The following is a 14755-nucleotide window of genomic DNA, read 5'->3' as shown; positions in this document are numbered from 1 at the left end:
AGTCTGCATTTCTGGGTGTTTTGAAAGTGCTGCCCTGATAATCGTGCTCTTTATTTCATGCATGCTCAAAACCTTTAATCAGTTCTAAAAATGTCAGTCTTGTAGCTTTCTTGCCTTTTTTTTTTTTTTTTTTCTTTTTTTTTTTTCAGAAAGGGGTTAAATACTTAATTTACTTTTAAGGGCTATTTCTGTGCATTGAAGGTGAGTTCCTGAATATTATAAGCTGAGTTGAAGTTCTGCTTCACACACATGTAAGATGTTGATGCTTGGACAGCATTGTCTTGGAATTCTCTTGAAAATTGTCAATATGCTGTAAACACTTAATACTTCCACTTAATAGAGAAGAGTTGTGTATGTCCATCCGTACACGTATCTGTCTGTGGCTGGGACAAATAAGAGCTACGTTTCTTAAATTATGTTAATGCGTATGATGGATGACAAAATGGTGTACTTTGGACTTCGGTATACTTAAAGTGGTTTCCATCTGTTGTTCAGTAGTGCGTTTGGTTCCATTAATATATGTGTTGCTTTGTAGCAATTTCAGTGAAACTTCTTATTTTGTAAGTGGTATATTTTAATTTTGTACGCTGCATTTTGCTCAGTGTTTTCATGAGAGTACTCTTGAGTTGCTGGGAGGTAAACTGCCTAAGAATCTTATAAGTAGGTAATTTGTCTGACCTGCTGAATGTGGAGGTTATAACTTCTACTTCATCTGACTCGGGTACATGTGTTGTTTTGATACTATTGAAATCTCTAGAATGGAGATCACCAATAATTAGGGGGAAAAGCCTTTCTAGAAGGCAGGGTTTGTGCCTGCTTACTGCTTTATTAGCAGTGTAATAATTCAGATGTGTTGAATATGCTTTTTGGATTTGAATTGTTTAAATTCTCTCTAAGGACAGTGGCTATGTTAGAACAAGGAAGCCACCTTTACTCTTTTACCTGTATTGATTACAATTTTGTTAATTCTCTCTTTTATTGGGCAAAGAAGCCCAATGAGGGAGAAAAAACTGTACCTACTGCTAGGAGAAGGACCAAATTGATAGATGCCTAAAAAACAGGTTGGATAAAGCAGAATTTCAGGACCTGTAAATGGCAGCTTGAGAGATAGCGCCTTGGGAAGAAATCTGCTCTCATGTGTTAGGTAGGGAGAGACGACTAGGGATGTTTCATGATCACTGCCTTCTGCCTGGATTTATTTCATCAAAATGTTTGAGGGAAGGCCTGTTGATTCTCTCCTCTTGCATCCCATAATGAATTATTCTGAACAGCTTCTCTATTATCTGTCCTCTTTTTCATTTCTTTTTCTCGTGTTGTTCTGACTGTGTGCCTCTGTACAAAGCTACATGTGATACAACTGTGAAGTTTCAGGTTGTCCACAGGACTTTGGAGCCATTGTAGTAAAACTAGGCAATCTTGTTAAATTTCTCAAACCAACCTAATAAGCTATGAGCAGCAGGCTAGATCTTAGTGCAACAGACTGTAAATTCAGAAGGTCTTGCTCATGATTGTTCCCTCCTTTTCTGTTAAAAACTCAAAGTTCAAAATGTTAAGGATGAAATTTCCATTAATGGTCAGTGTGGGACTTACTCCACTCCTTTTGAAGGGTGGGTATTGGCAAAATTCCCACTGATGTCAAGAAAGCAGTACTAGGCTGGACCTTGCAAAGTTCTAAAAATTCTACCAAATTTTTATGTCAGTTCTTCAAAAATAGTTTAAATAAATATACCTTTAAAAAATATAATTTTTCCCCATCTGTGTAATTATTTCTTAGTCTTTTACCCTTCCCTTCTCCCATACAAACCTGAGAAAAGAGTACTTTCCTTAACTGCAAGTGGGAACTCAGTTTCTCCTCCACAGAGGGGAAGAGCTGGCTGTGAGCAGTTTGCAATTGTTAAACACTGCCTTAGACTTAAGGAACTGTCTTTTCGTGTCAATATGTTTAGGTATAATTTGGATTTATTATCATCGCACATTTTCTATAATTTTCTATATTTTAATGTGTTTTTTTCAAATACTTTTTTTTTTCCTAGCTCTTACTGATTGCCTTAGAGCTTTCTCATGATCGTTTTGGATGATGTAACTCGCTTTGAGAAACACTGACTGAGGTCATTGCTTTATGAATATATTAACCCAATTAGGAGTTTTAATGTGATAGTTTCAGCTTCAAGGGAGACTAGATTACAGGCCATCTGGCAAGGCAGAACATGCATATGATGTGGTAGCTAGTACTGTAAGAATCTAAATGCTTACTCTGTGGTTCAGTAGCGCCTTTTGTTAGAGGGATGACTGAAAGGATATTATTTAGTGGCCAGGGACTGAGGAGTTCCTTTTGTGCAAGATCCTTCTTACTGTGGTTTGGGAGAGTCCAAAGATTTTATAGCTTACACTGTACCCTCTTAGAATTGTTATTGCGTATATGTACTTGTGTGTTCATCTACTTCAGCTAATTTGCTAACATTTGCTAAATAACAGTTAGGAACTCAAGACGATACCAAAAATAACATAAACCTATTACTCCACTTTATTTCAGGCAAAGTCATCACTTTCAAATTTTTCCAATTCTTCTGCAGGGTTTTCAACATAAGGTGTCAAGTGGCTGAGATGCAAATGTTTATGCTCTTAGAGCTTGGATTTGCAAATACTTTTAAGCTGATATAATCTCTGAAAGAATTGGTCCTGCTCTATTGCTACCTCTGGCCTTTTGTTCTGTCCCTGCAACGTTTTTGCTTATACTGGCATGAACATTTGCATGGCCAGACAGTGAATCAGATCAGGGAGCTGATTCGAGTTGAAACTAATCTGGTATGGAAAAAAAAAGTTGCTGTTTGTTCTCCTTTCCACACCCCTATTTATCCAAGCAAGGGAGGGAAGGTGACCTGGGGATACGAATGAACAGTCAGGTGGAAGAGACAGGACTGCTTTTCATGGTAGCACTGGTTAAAGGTATTTTGAAATGACACCATTGAACTTTCATCTGTTCTGTGCCCTGTGCAGGCATGCCAGGAAACAGTTTTGACTCTGAGGCTGTGATTTCCAGGTGCACTTCTCCGGTGGTGGTGGTAGCTGAAGTAGCACTCATTTGCTTGCCCTGGTTCTTGCCCCTACATTGTGTCAGCATGTAGTAAACATGGACAATGGGGAAGCACTCTGCTTCCTGAGGCATGAGAGTTGTTGTTCCCCACCTCCTCTTCCTTTTCCCACCCGCTTAGGTTTTCTGATGCATGGGATGTGTGTGGATGAACAGCTGCAGAGGTAATGGGAGCAAGAAAGGGAAACCTACTTCTGGCTTGACATGAATAGTCTGAGGGAATCCTGGGCTGGGACAAGTTCTGCCTTGCCTTCATCACCCTACATATTCCTAAATAACTTATCCCCTTTACTTTATCCAGTTCTTATTTTCAGGCAAGCAGTTTTCTTCATTGCGTTAATCTAGTTAACCTATAAAACAAGTACTCTGCTGTTAGTAATATTTAGTGGCAAAGGTAATAGAAAGGAACTGAATTACAGTATTTAAAAGATAAGGATGGGAAGGAATAGCTACTCTTAGCCCAGTAATATTTCAATCCGTCACATCATTTTCTTTTTGCCACTCTGTACTTTGTATTCAATGTGATGATTTTTCTCCCTGCCTTCCACCCCCAGCATTTTTCTCTAAAGAGGAGTTGGACATGTACCTTCTCTGCTTCTGCAGTTCTTCCTTAGTTTTAGTTGTCCACTTCAGAAGTGTGAATGCACCTTTCCCAGAGACTGCTTTCTACCACTGTTTCATCCACAAAGAAAAAGAAAAATGAGTCAGAGTGATGCTAAAACATCAGGAAGCATAGAGGTAGAGGGATTTGTCTCTGCTTAGCTCGAGAATAGAGTTCACTGGAGGTCCCTATTTCCCCACTTGGTTTCCTTCCTTCTTAAAATTCTAAAGCCTAGCTATTTACCTACACGGTTTGACACTTGTAATACAGTATTTTAACTACAGGTATTCTATTTCTTGTTTGATCTTGAACGTTTTCATGCCAGTTTACACCTGTGCAACTGATTTATGTAACACAGAGATTTTTGTGGATAGACTGATCCTGTTCTGCTCTAGCCTGGGACTCAAGTACATATGCATCTATGAGAGTATGTCAGACTATATTTTCAGACAAGCAAGAAATTTGAAAATCCCACCATGAGTCTGCAATTACCATTAGTTTGAGGGAGTTGAATGGTGTATCACGATCATAAATGTGTACTGTTTGTTCCCACAACCCATCACCATCTAAGCAAGTAGTGACATGCAAGCATTTGGGAAACAATTGTGAAGACTTTACTGTCAGCAAACACACAGGGTGAAAACCCAAGTGCAGTATATCTTATCTTGTATCTTATTTAGAGGTATCATCTCTGCCCCCTGGCTATAGGAAGGGATTAATCTGGTGCATGCTAGCTACAGAAGGAGGGCTCAAGCAGTGAAGGCTCTGGATTAAAGATGATTTTAGTGACTGACTTTTATTTAAAGATCATACTTGCATGTTTTTCTTACGTCTTAGTTCTGATAGCCATACCAGTAGAACATACCTACTTACTGGATAATGTATAGCAAAATGCTCACAGTTTCTACTGTATTTGACTCTGAGATATATAAGCATATGCTACCTGATATGTAGAGGAAGCTAATGTGCCGTAAGGATAACATGTTCAATATTTCTTTGTAAAAAAAACCTGAATAAATATTGCTTAGAAGTCTGCTCATGCTTGCACAGTGTAGCTGGAAAATGTTCTCATTTTCTCTCATTACTCAAATTCAAGCACAGAATTGTTTTATGGAAAAGTGGAGGTGGTGTCTGGAAGAGAGGAGGCATTTTTTGTGTTCAAGTTCTATGGCAGGAAACAAACCATAACGAGCTCAGTTCCAAGCATGCTCTGAATAACCTAGTTTTCCTTCATGTCTCTCTTTAGAACCCATATTCCATCAATAATAAATGTGGTAGAATGTGATTTTCTTTGAGTGTCCAGCAATGTGTTAGATCATTTTTAAAACGCTGTATATGTCGTCTTGTTGGGTTGCATGGTCTTACTAAAGCTACTGTCTCCGTAATGTGCTATTTTTTATGTACCTATTGAACAAATATGTCAGTGTGAAATGATGTAATATTTGTTTGTGAGTTCTTCCTCAAAGTTTTGGGTACGAATTGCTTTTCTTGTTGTTTGAGTTTGAATTGTAAGGTTTTTTTAAAAATTGGGGACAAAAAGGAATAAGAAGAAAAATACATTCAGAAAGCCTCTGGTATGTAAACAATGAAGTGCATTCCTTAAGCCAGTCTAGTAACACTTGGTTATTCTCCCTGAAACTAGTGCTACTGTACTTGCATCTCAGTTGCCTGCAATATTTGTTGTGCCAGTTGAAGTAAAATGAAGTAATATTTGCACTCTTTTTTTTCTAAGTGTATTTGTGTCTGATTGCAGCCAAAAGTTCTGGAGATTTGAAAGCCAATTTGTTTATCAAGAAACGTGGGATATACTTACAGAATAAACATTTCGTAGTGATTATGTAATGATGTTGATAAAATGGCTTTCGCCACCCAGCACTAAGCTAAGTCGCATTATCCTGTAATGGTTGATACCAGACACCATTTTTCCTCTTCTCTTGTTACATGTCAGTTTTGTTGTTGATTTTATTTGTGCTATCTTGAGACATTTTTGTTGAGATGCCAGTGAAATCTTGATTCTCCTTTGCTGCAGTTGGCCCCAGTTTGGCTTCCCTGCAGCCCATTTCCAGGGGCTTGCCTTCAGCATGCAGTAGGTTTCTTTCCAGGTATCCTCTCCTTCTCAAAACACTTGTGTGGAGTAGCGTGTAATCCTGCCACAGCAAAAGCGTTCCCAACGCTAAACCAATCTGGGTTTAGCTTCCGCACTTTCTTCAGCCATTGGGGTTCAGGAGAACCACCAGTGGTGAGGGATCCTAGATGTAGTCAGCTATTGGGTTTGGGGTTTTGAGGCCTACGTTACCCTCTGGAAGGTGGAGTTCTGTTTGGTTGGAGGTAGTAGTCCTGCAATTATTATGCAAGATAACCAGAGATGTCAGGTGTAATGGAGTTATCTTTTCATCACTTAGTATTTCAGGCAGAGAAATTGCTGTCCTGACACAGAGTGTCTAGCTGAGTTGTGACTGGAGCAGCCCAAAGCACAGCCAGCTGTGTGTGGCACGCTTCTGCGTCAGTCAAAACTACCTTCCTTTCAGGACGCAGCTGCTGCAGTTTGTCTTGTATTGTAGCAATGGTTTCCAGGTCTGGAAACTTTCCTGTAAGTTAATATATGAGGGAGAAGGTGTGTCATATCAATGAGCAGATCCGTACTGAAGATTCTAATGCATGACTAGATCCAGAAGTAGGCTCACTGCTGCCAAAAAAAGATGTCTAGTTCCTTCCCCAGCTGAGTGGTTCTTCCTCCTTTATACTGTCTCGTTGGTCCTTTAGTAAGATGGCACAACTCACCTAACCTGCCAGAACATGATATATCTGCTTTCATATTATCTCTTGGAGCTGGTGAGGCAGTGGGTGGGTTTAGTATATTGGATAGGCTTTGTGCTGGGTTGGGTGAGCGCCAAAGACTGTCCAAAAGACAACATGTGAATGTGTAACATTGGGGAGTGTGGGTTGAGGTGACATGGTGGAAACCACCACTGTGAACAACGAGGGCTGTTACAGCAGCTCCAGCTGTGACACACAACTCCCCCCTGCTCTCTACCCTATAGATCTTAGGTCTCTGGTCCTCATTTCAAGCCAGATCAACTAGTTTCCCTTGGAATAGCCTCTCTTCTGAGATGGTGATTCTGCCCCATTTACAAACTGGAATAATATGACCATGTGTTCAAACAGATAAGAGTTCTCTCTTCAAGATGAAAAGTATAATGTCATGATTTTGTCATCTCTTGCTGCGTATGTGTCCTTCTCAACTAGCAATCTAGCATCTCTGGCACCTTTTTTAGTGGGAACCCTTGAGAGTACTTATTCTCTGTGTTGCCTAAATGCAACATGTCTATCTGAAGACGGCTTACATGTGGGTCATTCTAGAGCCAATCGATGCTATTATTTTGTTTGGCAAGGGGAGATATTGGAAAACTATTGCTTCCACATATTGTTAATCCAGTAGTAAAATGTCCAATTCTCTCATGTCTAGCAGTAGGGCGTCAGGGAGCTGTTCCCTTCCCTGTGAGATTTTCTAGTGGGATTTTAATTTCATGTGTTTTAGGGAAATATGATCTACTGCTGATAAGGTAATAGTTTCCTTCTGTTCAAGTAGCCTGTAAAAATTTGGCAGAGCTTCCTGATAACATAATATATGAAAATATCTCATTTAAAAAAATGACATGCCTGACTATTGCCTGTATCCTATGTATAATACATATCTTATGTATAATTATGCAGAGCATGCGTAACATTGCTGCCCTTGAAGCAAGTTCTAGCCAAAGGAATAAACAAAACTTTCAAGGCATAAAGTCAGTCCTGGCATTTTGGTTTTGAATCATTGTGTGGGCCAAATTCTTTGCTGAGTTTAAGTGCATCAGACCTGGCTGGCAGTGAGCCAGGAAGAATGCATTTCATGAATAGTATTATGATTAAAGCCAGCACAGCTTCCTTTTCTACATTACAGGGCTGTGATCGTTTCAGTGCACAGGAACGTCCTTGGGTGGAGCATGGCATCCTGCCGCTTGTGCCGTTCCGCTGGGTGAAGACCACAAGTGTTTTCTGTCTCACAGAATTTCCCCCCAGTGTGGGTAGTCACTCAGACTTTTAAAAATAGGAGGAAATAAGTTGCTTGTTTATAATTTTTTAATAAATTTATTAACTATGCACTTGCAGTAATTTGTTTAAAGTTAAACTGATCGGTTTAAAATCAAGATCTGTTGATAGAATTGAGTAATTTTGATTTGCAAGTGAGTTTGCTAAATGATGCTAAAACCAAGTCAAATTAGGAATGTGTAACCTGCATATTAGGGGTGTTACCACCCTCCTCATTCTATTATTATGGATTGTTATTTTGCATTGTGATTGGACAGAGGAAGTTGCTATATAAAGATATTTAAAAATCTAATCGGTGCTCTTGATAGAGCCTGATGTACAACTTTTAGTTGTTTAAAGATCCGTTTTAAGGAAATTCCTTTAGTTCATGGCTAAGTTTATGACCCAGAAAATGATAGCTGTTGTATCTTCTTCATTTTCTCTATGAGAAACAGCTGAACTCTTGAATTTAACTATCTGGTGATGCAGAAAGTGTTGGAGAGGTCGTGGCCAGGGGTATGGGTTGTTCATTCTCCACTGCTAATGATTAAAGTTCAGTTAGCATTTTCTAGAACAGATACAGCCCTACAGCTCTGTCTAGTGTTCATAACCAGTGCTTACTCCACACCTGAGCAGCAGAAATAACATCTCCACATCTGTCTAGCTAGCAATCTGTTTGTTACGTGATTCTCATCTCCTACAGACGAGGTTGTAAGGCAGCATCCGGTTGCAGTCACCAGTGGAAACATTCATCTGCCCTAAAAAAGGAGTAAGATCTCCCAAGTTTATTTACATCAGCTGTTGAATAATAAGCGTAGGAAAATGTTTGGATGTTCTTTCTGGTTTAAGTCTGACTCTTTGGTTTAAGCATGGAGGGCTTCACATTTAACTTTGAAATGTTCAGCAAGCTGTCCCCTCAATGACATGCATGTAACTATCCAAATAAGGTTCTTGTGTACAAGTTTGACCTTAACAGCAGGTTCTTAAAACATTCTTGTCCAGGAAAAAAATCCTTATCTTTGTGAAGCTTTACTCTGAGAAGTATAAATATTTGGTTTTGAAAGAACTCTGCTTTTTAAAAAAAGTCTATTGGCTCTTGGAAGGTACATATGCTCAAATGAACATGCTTTTCAAAAGGCAGCACTGTAGTACCAGAAATATTATCCGTAGTTCTGTCTTTTCTTCTGTGGGGTAAATCTACTGATTAGAATTGAGACAACTGAAAATTGTAAATGAACAAGGATATGGTGCCACTACACAGGCACATGTGTTTATATGAACAACTTGCCAAACAAGTGATAAGCTTTTTGGGGTTTTCTGCTTTGTAATATTTAGGAAGACATAGAGTGAAAATACTCCAGAGCCTTCTCAGCTTGGTAAAATTCTGGGATAGTCATTCCAGTACTGCTTTGGTTTTTCCAGGATTATGTATTTTTCCAACTGAGCGTTCATTCCAGAATAAAACACGTGCAGATAGAATTGGGTGAGAACAATTTGACCCATCAATGTACCTACACAGGCAAATACCTAAACCTCAGTATGCTGACATTACAGTGTGCAATTTTTAAAATGTAGGGTCTGCTTTAATTCATTTGTGACTATCAGTATAAAAGATGTTAGCTCATGTAATCATAGTATTGTTTTGCATATGCAGCTTGGTGAGGCAAAAAGAAAATGTTTGATTGTATTTGTCAGCAATACAAAATAATCTGCCGTTGATCAGCTTTGTCCTTCTCTTGCAGTCACAAGGACAGGGCATCTGTAGGCCATGTTTTAGAACTCTGCAGGCTACATTTGGTCTTTGGGCTGCATGTTGAGCAATCCTCACTTAAAACCTACAAGGCAATTACCTACAACATGCTCGAAGATGAGACCTTCCAATCTTGTAAGATTATTTGGTGACTGCTGGTTGCACTCTTAAAACACAATCACATAATTACATTCTTCTAAAAAGCCAACATAACTGCATTTATCCTATTTGATCATTGACCCATGAGAATCCTGCTTCATGCTCTTCGTCCTGCTTCACAAAGAAGGACTGCTCTGGAAACCAGCACTTCTTATCTTGTGTAAATAACTGTGCAAGTGAAGGTGTGTTAAAGCACAACAGCAATAAGTGGCCACGGATAGGGACAACTGTTGACCGTTTAGGAGAGAAAAGGTATCGATTTGCTTCTTTGTGTGCCTGATATCTTTGTGGAAAAGAGCAGGTGGCTATAAACATGGATATATGTGTGTGTGTCCCCGCAGCTATAGTTAGTTTTTCAGAGAGAGCGTTCCTGTTGGGGTTATTGGAAAACCAACTGTGCATAAAGCTTCTGTGCTTTAATCTTTTATGCACTGCACTTGGGTTTATGTGATTTATGCTCTCTATGCATCCATTGTGTATGTCTAAGAGATACCTTTCCCAAGTAGAAATACAAAAGCTTGTCATGTTTGTAAATGGTGGAGGGTGGGCTGTATGTGTATTTATTTGTTTTTAAAAGCGTCAGTAGTTCCATACACATTGTCAGTTTAAGATTCTACAGGGTTAGTTTTATGGGATGCTACTTTTTATTTACATGTCTTTTGATTTATGTGATATTAACACCAAAAAAAGGCTTTTGAAAAACTGTTAGTTAGTCAGTATGGGAAATTGTTATTAACCAGAACCTGTCCTTATCAGCTTTTGCTGTTACAAAAACTGTTTTCATGTATGGAATTGAAAGAGTGCCTTCTTACCAAGAGTGCACTTCAGCTACAGTTTAGAGCAATCAGATTGGTTCTGTTGCAGTTCTTCCCACACCCCCTGCATTGGTTCTCACAGTAAAGCAATTTAGAGAACTAAAGTGGCAGAAATCGAACCCAGAGAATAAACTTCCCTCCTCCTTTTTGCAGAAAAATTCTGAAGTAATACTTTGCACTTAAATACTTTGGTACTGAATGTTACTTTTTACCTCTGTAGATCTATGTAAATTTATAGTATGTAACTTACAAATAAAATGCAGTGTGGTGGATGTTTGCATTTAGATTTCACATTTTTCATGGCTATGTCTTATAAGAAAGTTTTTGTACCTAGTAGAGCTTTAAAGGAAGAATATTGTACAGCTTCAAAAAGTGCTGAACTAAATCAGGAAATATTAATGATAAGATGGAACATTCAGCATTAACTCTTCCTCTTTCCATGTTTATGTAAAAAAAAAAAAAAAAAAAAAAAAGACAACTTAAAACCTACAATTAGGTTGATCTTATCACATACTTTCTTAATATATACCACTACAGTATGTCTGATTCTCTTGTCTACACCTTCTATGCAAGTCTGTCTTCTGTGTGGCTGCTGGACTTAAAATGGTTGACCTGAAGCCCTTTGTGAATTAAGCGCCTGTTCCAGCCTACTCTAGCGTATTACCTGGGTAGTTAATGGAAAGAAGTAGACACGTCTAAAAGGCAGTTCAGTCCCGTGTATCTTGGGCACCTGTCTTTGATGGAGTGAAGTGCCTCTGAGGGCAGCACTCTCTGTCTATTGACCATAAAAGAAAGCTGTATCTTGGATCAGATGCCTTGCAGGGACAGGGATAGAGTTAGGTGAGGTGATCTGCAGAGTTAATGATCTGTTAGTTCAGTTACAGGGGAAAAGATAAAACTGGTTTTGTAGAGGAAAAGGAGAGAGGTAACCACTATAAAATATGAATAACATATGGCTGTAAAAATTAATGAAGTGGGGAGGAGAGGGGTTGAAAAAATGTAATAGCTAAGATTACTTTTCATTTTTGTTCAGAAATGCATTCAATTTTAAGATGTCATTGAAAGACATTATTGATACAATTATTTCCAAATACTCTGATGCAAAAAATAGGGTTTTTTCTTCTGTTTTAGGTTGTTATTAAGGTTGAGGATGTGGGAATGATCTACATAAGCATTTACCTATTGTATTTTAATTCCTATTTTTGCAGTTGATCCCTTAAATACTGTTCCTACACACACTATTGTGGCAAAGAAGAACTTAAATAAAATTGATCATCTGCTTAGTAACCAAAGGCAAGCTATGGTTTAGACTTCTATAACTGTGGATTACAGGCAAAGAAACAATTTAGTTGTCAACGGATTTCAGCAGAGGTTTCTTTAAATACTTTCTTTTTCTCCTATAAAGAAACAACACAAATAGAAGATCCCAGGAAACAATGGAGGCGAGAACAAGAGAGAATGTTAAAAGATTATCTTATGATAGCCCAGGATGCTCTCAGTACTCAGAAGGAACTGTACCACGTGAAAGAACAGAGGCTAGCACTTGCACTGGATGAGTATGTACGGTTGAATGATGCCTACAAAGAAAAATCAAGCTCTCATACAAGCTGTAAGTACAGTAGAGAATACACTAACTTATTTGATCTGCGCCTTGCAGAGGTTCCTGTTTCTCTTTAGGATGAGTTTTCAAGGTTTTCTGTGAACAGCTTGTACTCTGGCTTTTTTAGAGATAGCATCCCTACTTTTTATTTTATTTTATTTAATATAAAGATATTCTGCTGGAGAGAACCCTCTTCTGCCTGATACAATTGAACTCCTTTGAGCCACGGTTTAGAGCAGCAGGCTCTGAAATCTATTTTGTCATGGAGTTTGTCAGAACAGAATTCTGCCCAATCTAGGTTCAAAGTAAATAGGATCTCCTGCACTTCATGGCTGCATACTGAAATGACCCTACCGTGTTGAGAGGTGTCTGCAATAGACCAAGAAGGGAAATTGTTGCTGTTTTATAAGAATAGCATACAATAATTTTGTAGCCTGTGTTCTGTGATCAGGGGTGAAGTAGAGATACATGTTACAATGTTGAACAAGGAAATGGCATGCAGAGAAGTGCCATCAGAGGCCTGTTGTTGACCAAAAGTCTCTCAGAAGTAGGTAGCATGATAAAATTAACATGCACAGCTGCAGAAGAACTGAGTGGCGAACCTCTGAGGCTTCTGAATAAATCTTACTCTGCTTTCCAGAAATCTCCTTAGAAATTACAACTTTCAGGAAGAGGTGATCGCAAGATGGCTCAGCTAGAAGAATGGGAACAGAAAGCAAGGGATAGAAAGCCAGGGAGAATGAGGTGCTACTTTAGGATCTTGAGATAAGCAAAGAAGGAGAGATACCAAATAGTGGTAGGAAAAAAGGGGAAAAATTTGATTATTCATTAATTCTTGCCATCCTGCAGTGCTGACTACTCTATAAAAGGATGTATTATTTTTTTTAAAGTATTACATGTTTTTCTGCACTTTGTAGTTTTAGATCAATCTGGATTCATTGAGAAAGGGACTAATTGATGATTTAAAAGTACTTAAATATTTTTTTGTCTTTTTAAAAAAGTGTTCTCAGGCTCCTCATCAAGCACAAAGTATGACCCTGACATTCTGAAGGCTGAAATCTCCACTACAAGATTAAGGGTGAGAGTGCTTAACTAATATTCATTTGTATTCTGTGTATGTGACTATAGAATTTGTATTCTACAGTCATAAGTTTATGACTGTAGAATAAGCAAAGCTTGAACTAGCAGACATATCTTGTACCCTGGTGCTGAAACCTAATATTCTCATTAAATACCATTCAGAGACTTTTAATGAACTTGTAAACCTGTCTCTGTTACTTTCAGATAACACATTTTGGGGAAACTTTGACAGATACTCTAATTAGATGTGTGTTTAAATAAATCCAATAACTATTTTCACTTTCTTGATTTTGTTTTTAAAAAAAGGAAGAGTAAAAATCTTTAGGTGAAAATAGAAAAGTATAGGCCAAGGTGAGCTGCAGCTAGATGACTTTTTACACAATCTCTTTTCTGTGAGAAATGAAACCACCATTGGCTACATGAGCTGCCTCACAAATGTCTTGTGGTTTAAAAAACCACTTTTCAGTATTGGTGTGAAACTTTGCTCTCTTTTTCTCAAAATGGAACAGCTCAGATCAAGAATGAAAATTTGTGTTCACATTTTGAAATTGGTAACGAACAAAAATCCATTATTTGATCAGCTGTGTTCAGTATGGTCACTAACAGACTCCATGTACAGAACTTTCTTTCACAGGTTAGTCTCTAGTGAATTTATCTTGAATAAAGAGGAAATGGCGTGGAAGACATTTGAAATCTATATAGGAAGTTCATTTATTTAAGCTGTGGCGCGTAATACTCTATGGATAGCCTAGGCTTTCTGTAGTTAGTAATGAAAAATATTAGATCAAACCATGCAGGTTAAAAAGGCAGCACCTCACAGCATAGTCCCTCGACGAGGGCTGGAATACGGATTCTGCGGGAGCAGAAGCAGCACAAGCGACAGTGGTTACTCAGCTCTTCCATTGCCCCCTCCTGGTTTCTGCACAGTGCAGCACTCAGAGAAGCCTCAGAGTAACATCCTTCATGTGGAGTAACAGTTATGATTAGGCATCTAATCAATTCATGTTTAAAAGGAACTGTGGAATAGCTCGTTAAAATTTTAAAACCTGGTGTAAATCAGGGATGGAATATGCTGTAAAATGGCGTCTGGATGTTGCCCTCCTGACTGCTTACCAATCTCAATTTGTCCCTTATCCTTTAAGGAGAACAGCAGGTCATTAGTGAGAGATCTTCAACACTGGAGGAGGCGGGAGGAAGAATTTTCTAAGTTTAGTAGGGAAGACCAACAGCAGTAAGGACCTTCTCCAGAACAAGAATGAAAAGACAAGGCAAGAGCTTCTTTCTAAAATGAGTGGAGCAGTAACAGTTGTTTCCTTTGGGAAGGGGATTACTAGTATATTTGGGAAATTATCAGTGTTGTTGAAGAAGAAAACACATGACCAAATTTAAATATAGTCACCTACAAGTCAGAGAGGGGAAAATTCAGACATGGTGCTGTGCTCAGTTTTTCCGGTTACTTAGCTCTGATCACCTCCCAGCTCAAGATGCAGAAAAGTCGTATCATTTACCTCTTGGCTGTAGTTCTATAATTTGTTCACTGAGGAGAGAGGCAGATCTGTTAATCACAAGAATTGGTTTTTTGGAGGTGCTT

At 38.5% G+C, this 14755-nt stretch overlaps 1 protein-coding gene across 3 annotated transcripts in view; it reads left to right on the top strand.

Moving 5' to 3' along the window:
* Positions 1–14755, top strand: part of WWC2 (WW and C2 domain containing 2) — a 102772-nt gene that overhangs the window by 39347 nt on the left and 48670 nt on the right. For all 3 annotated transcript variants that reach the window (XM_086464033.1, XM_086464035.1, XM_086464034.1), the window contains exons 3-4: positions 11890–12093; positions 13086–13162. In XM_086464033.1, the coding sequence (XP_086320159.1) occupies positions 11890–12093; positions 13086–13162 (281 nt within the window). The remainder of the gene's footprint in view (positions 1–11889; positions 12094–13085; positions 13163–14755) is intronic.

Source organism: Leptosomus discolor, chromosome 4, assembly GCF_034619465.1.
Source record: "Leptosomus discolor isolate bLepDis1 chromosome 4, bLepDis1.hap2, whole genome shotgun sequence".
NCBI lineage: Eukaryota > Metazoa > Chordata > Aves > Leptosomiformes > Leptosomidae > Leptosomus > Leptosomus discolor.
Note: the sequence above shows the minus strand (reverse complement) of the source record. Positions and strands in the feature narration are given on the sequence as shown.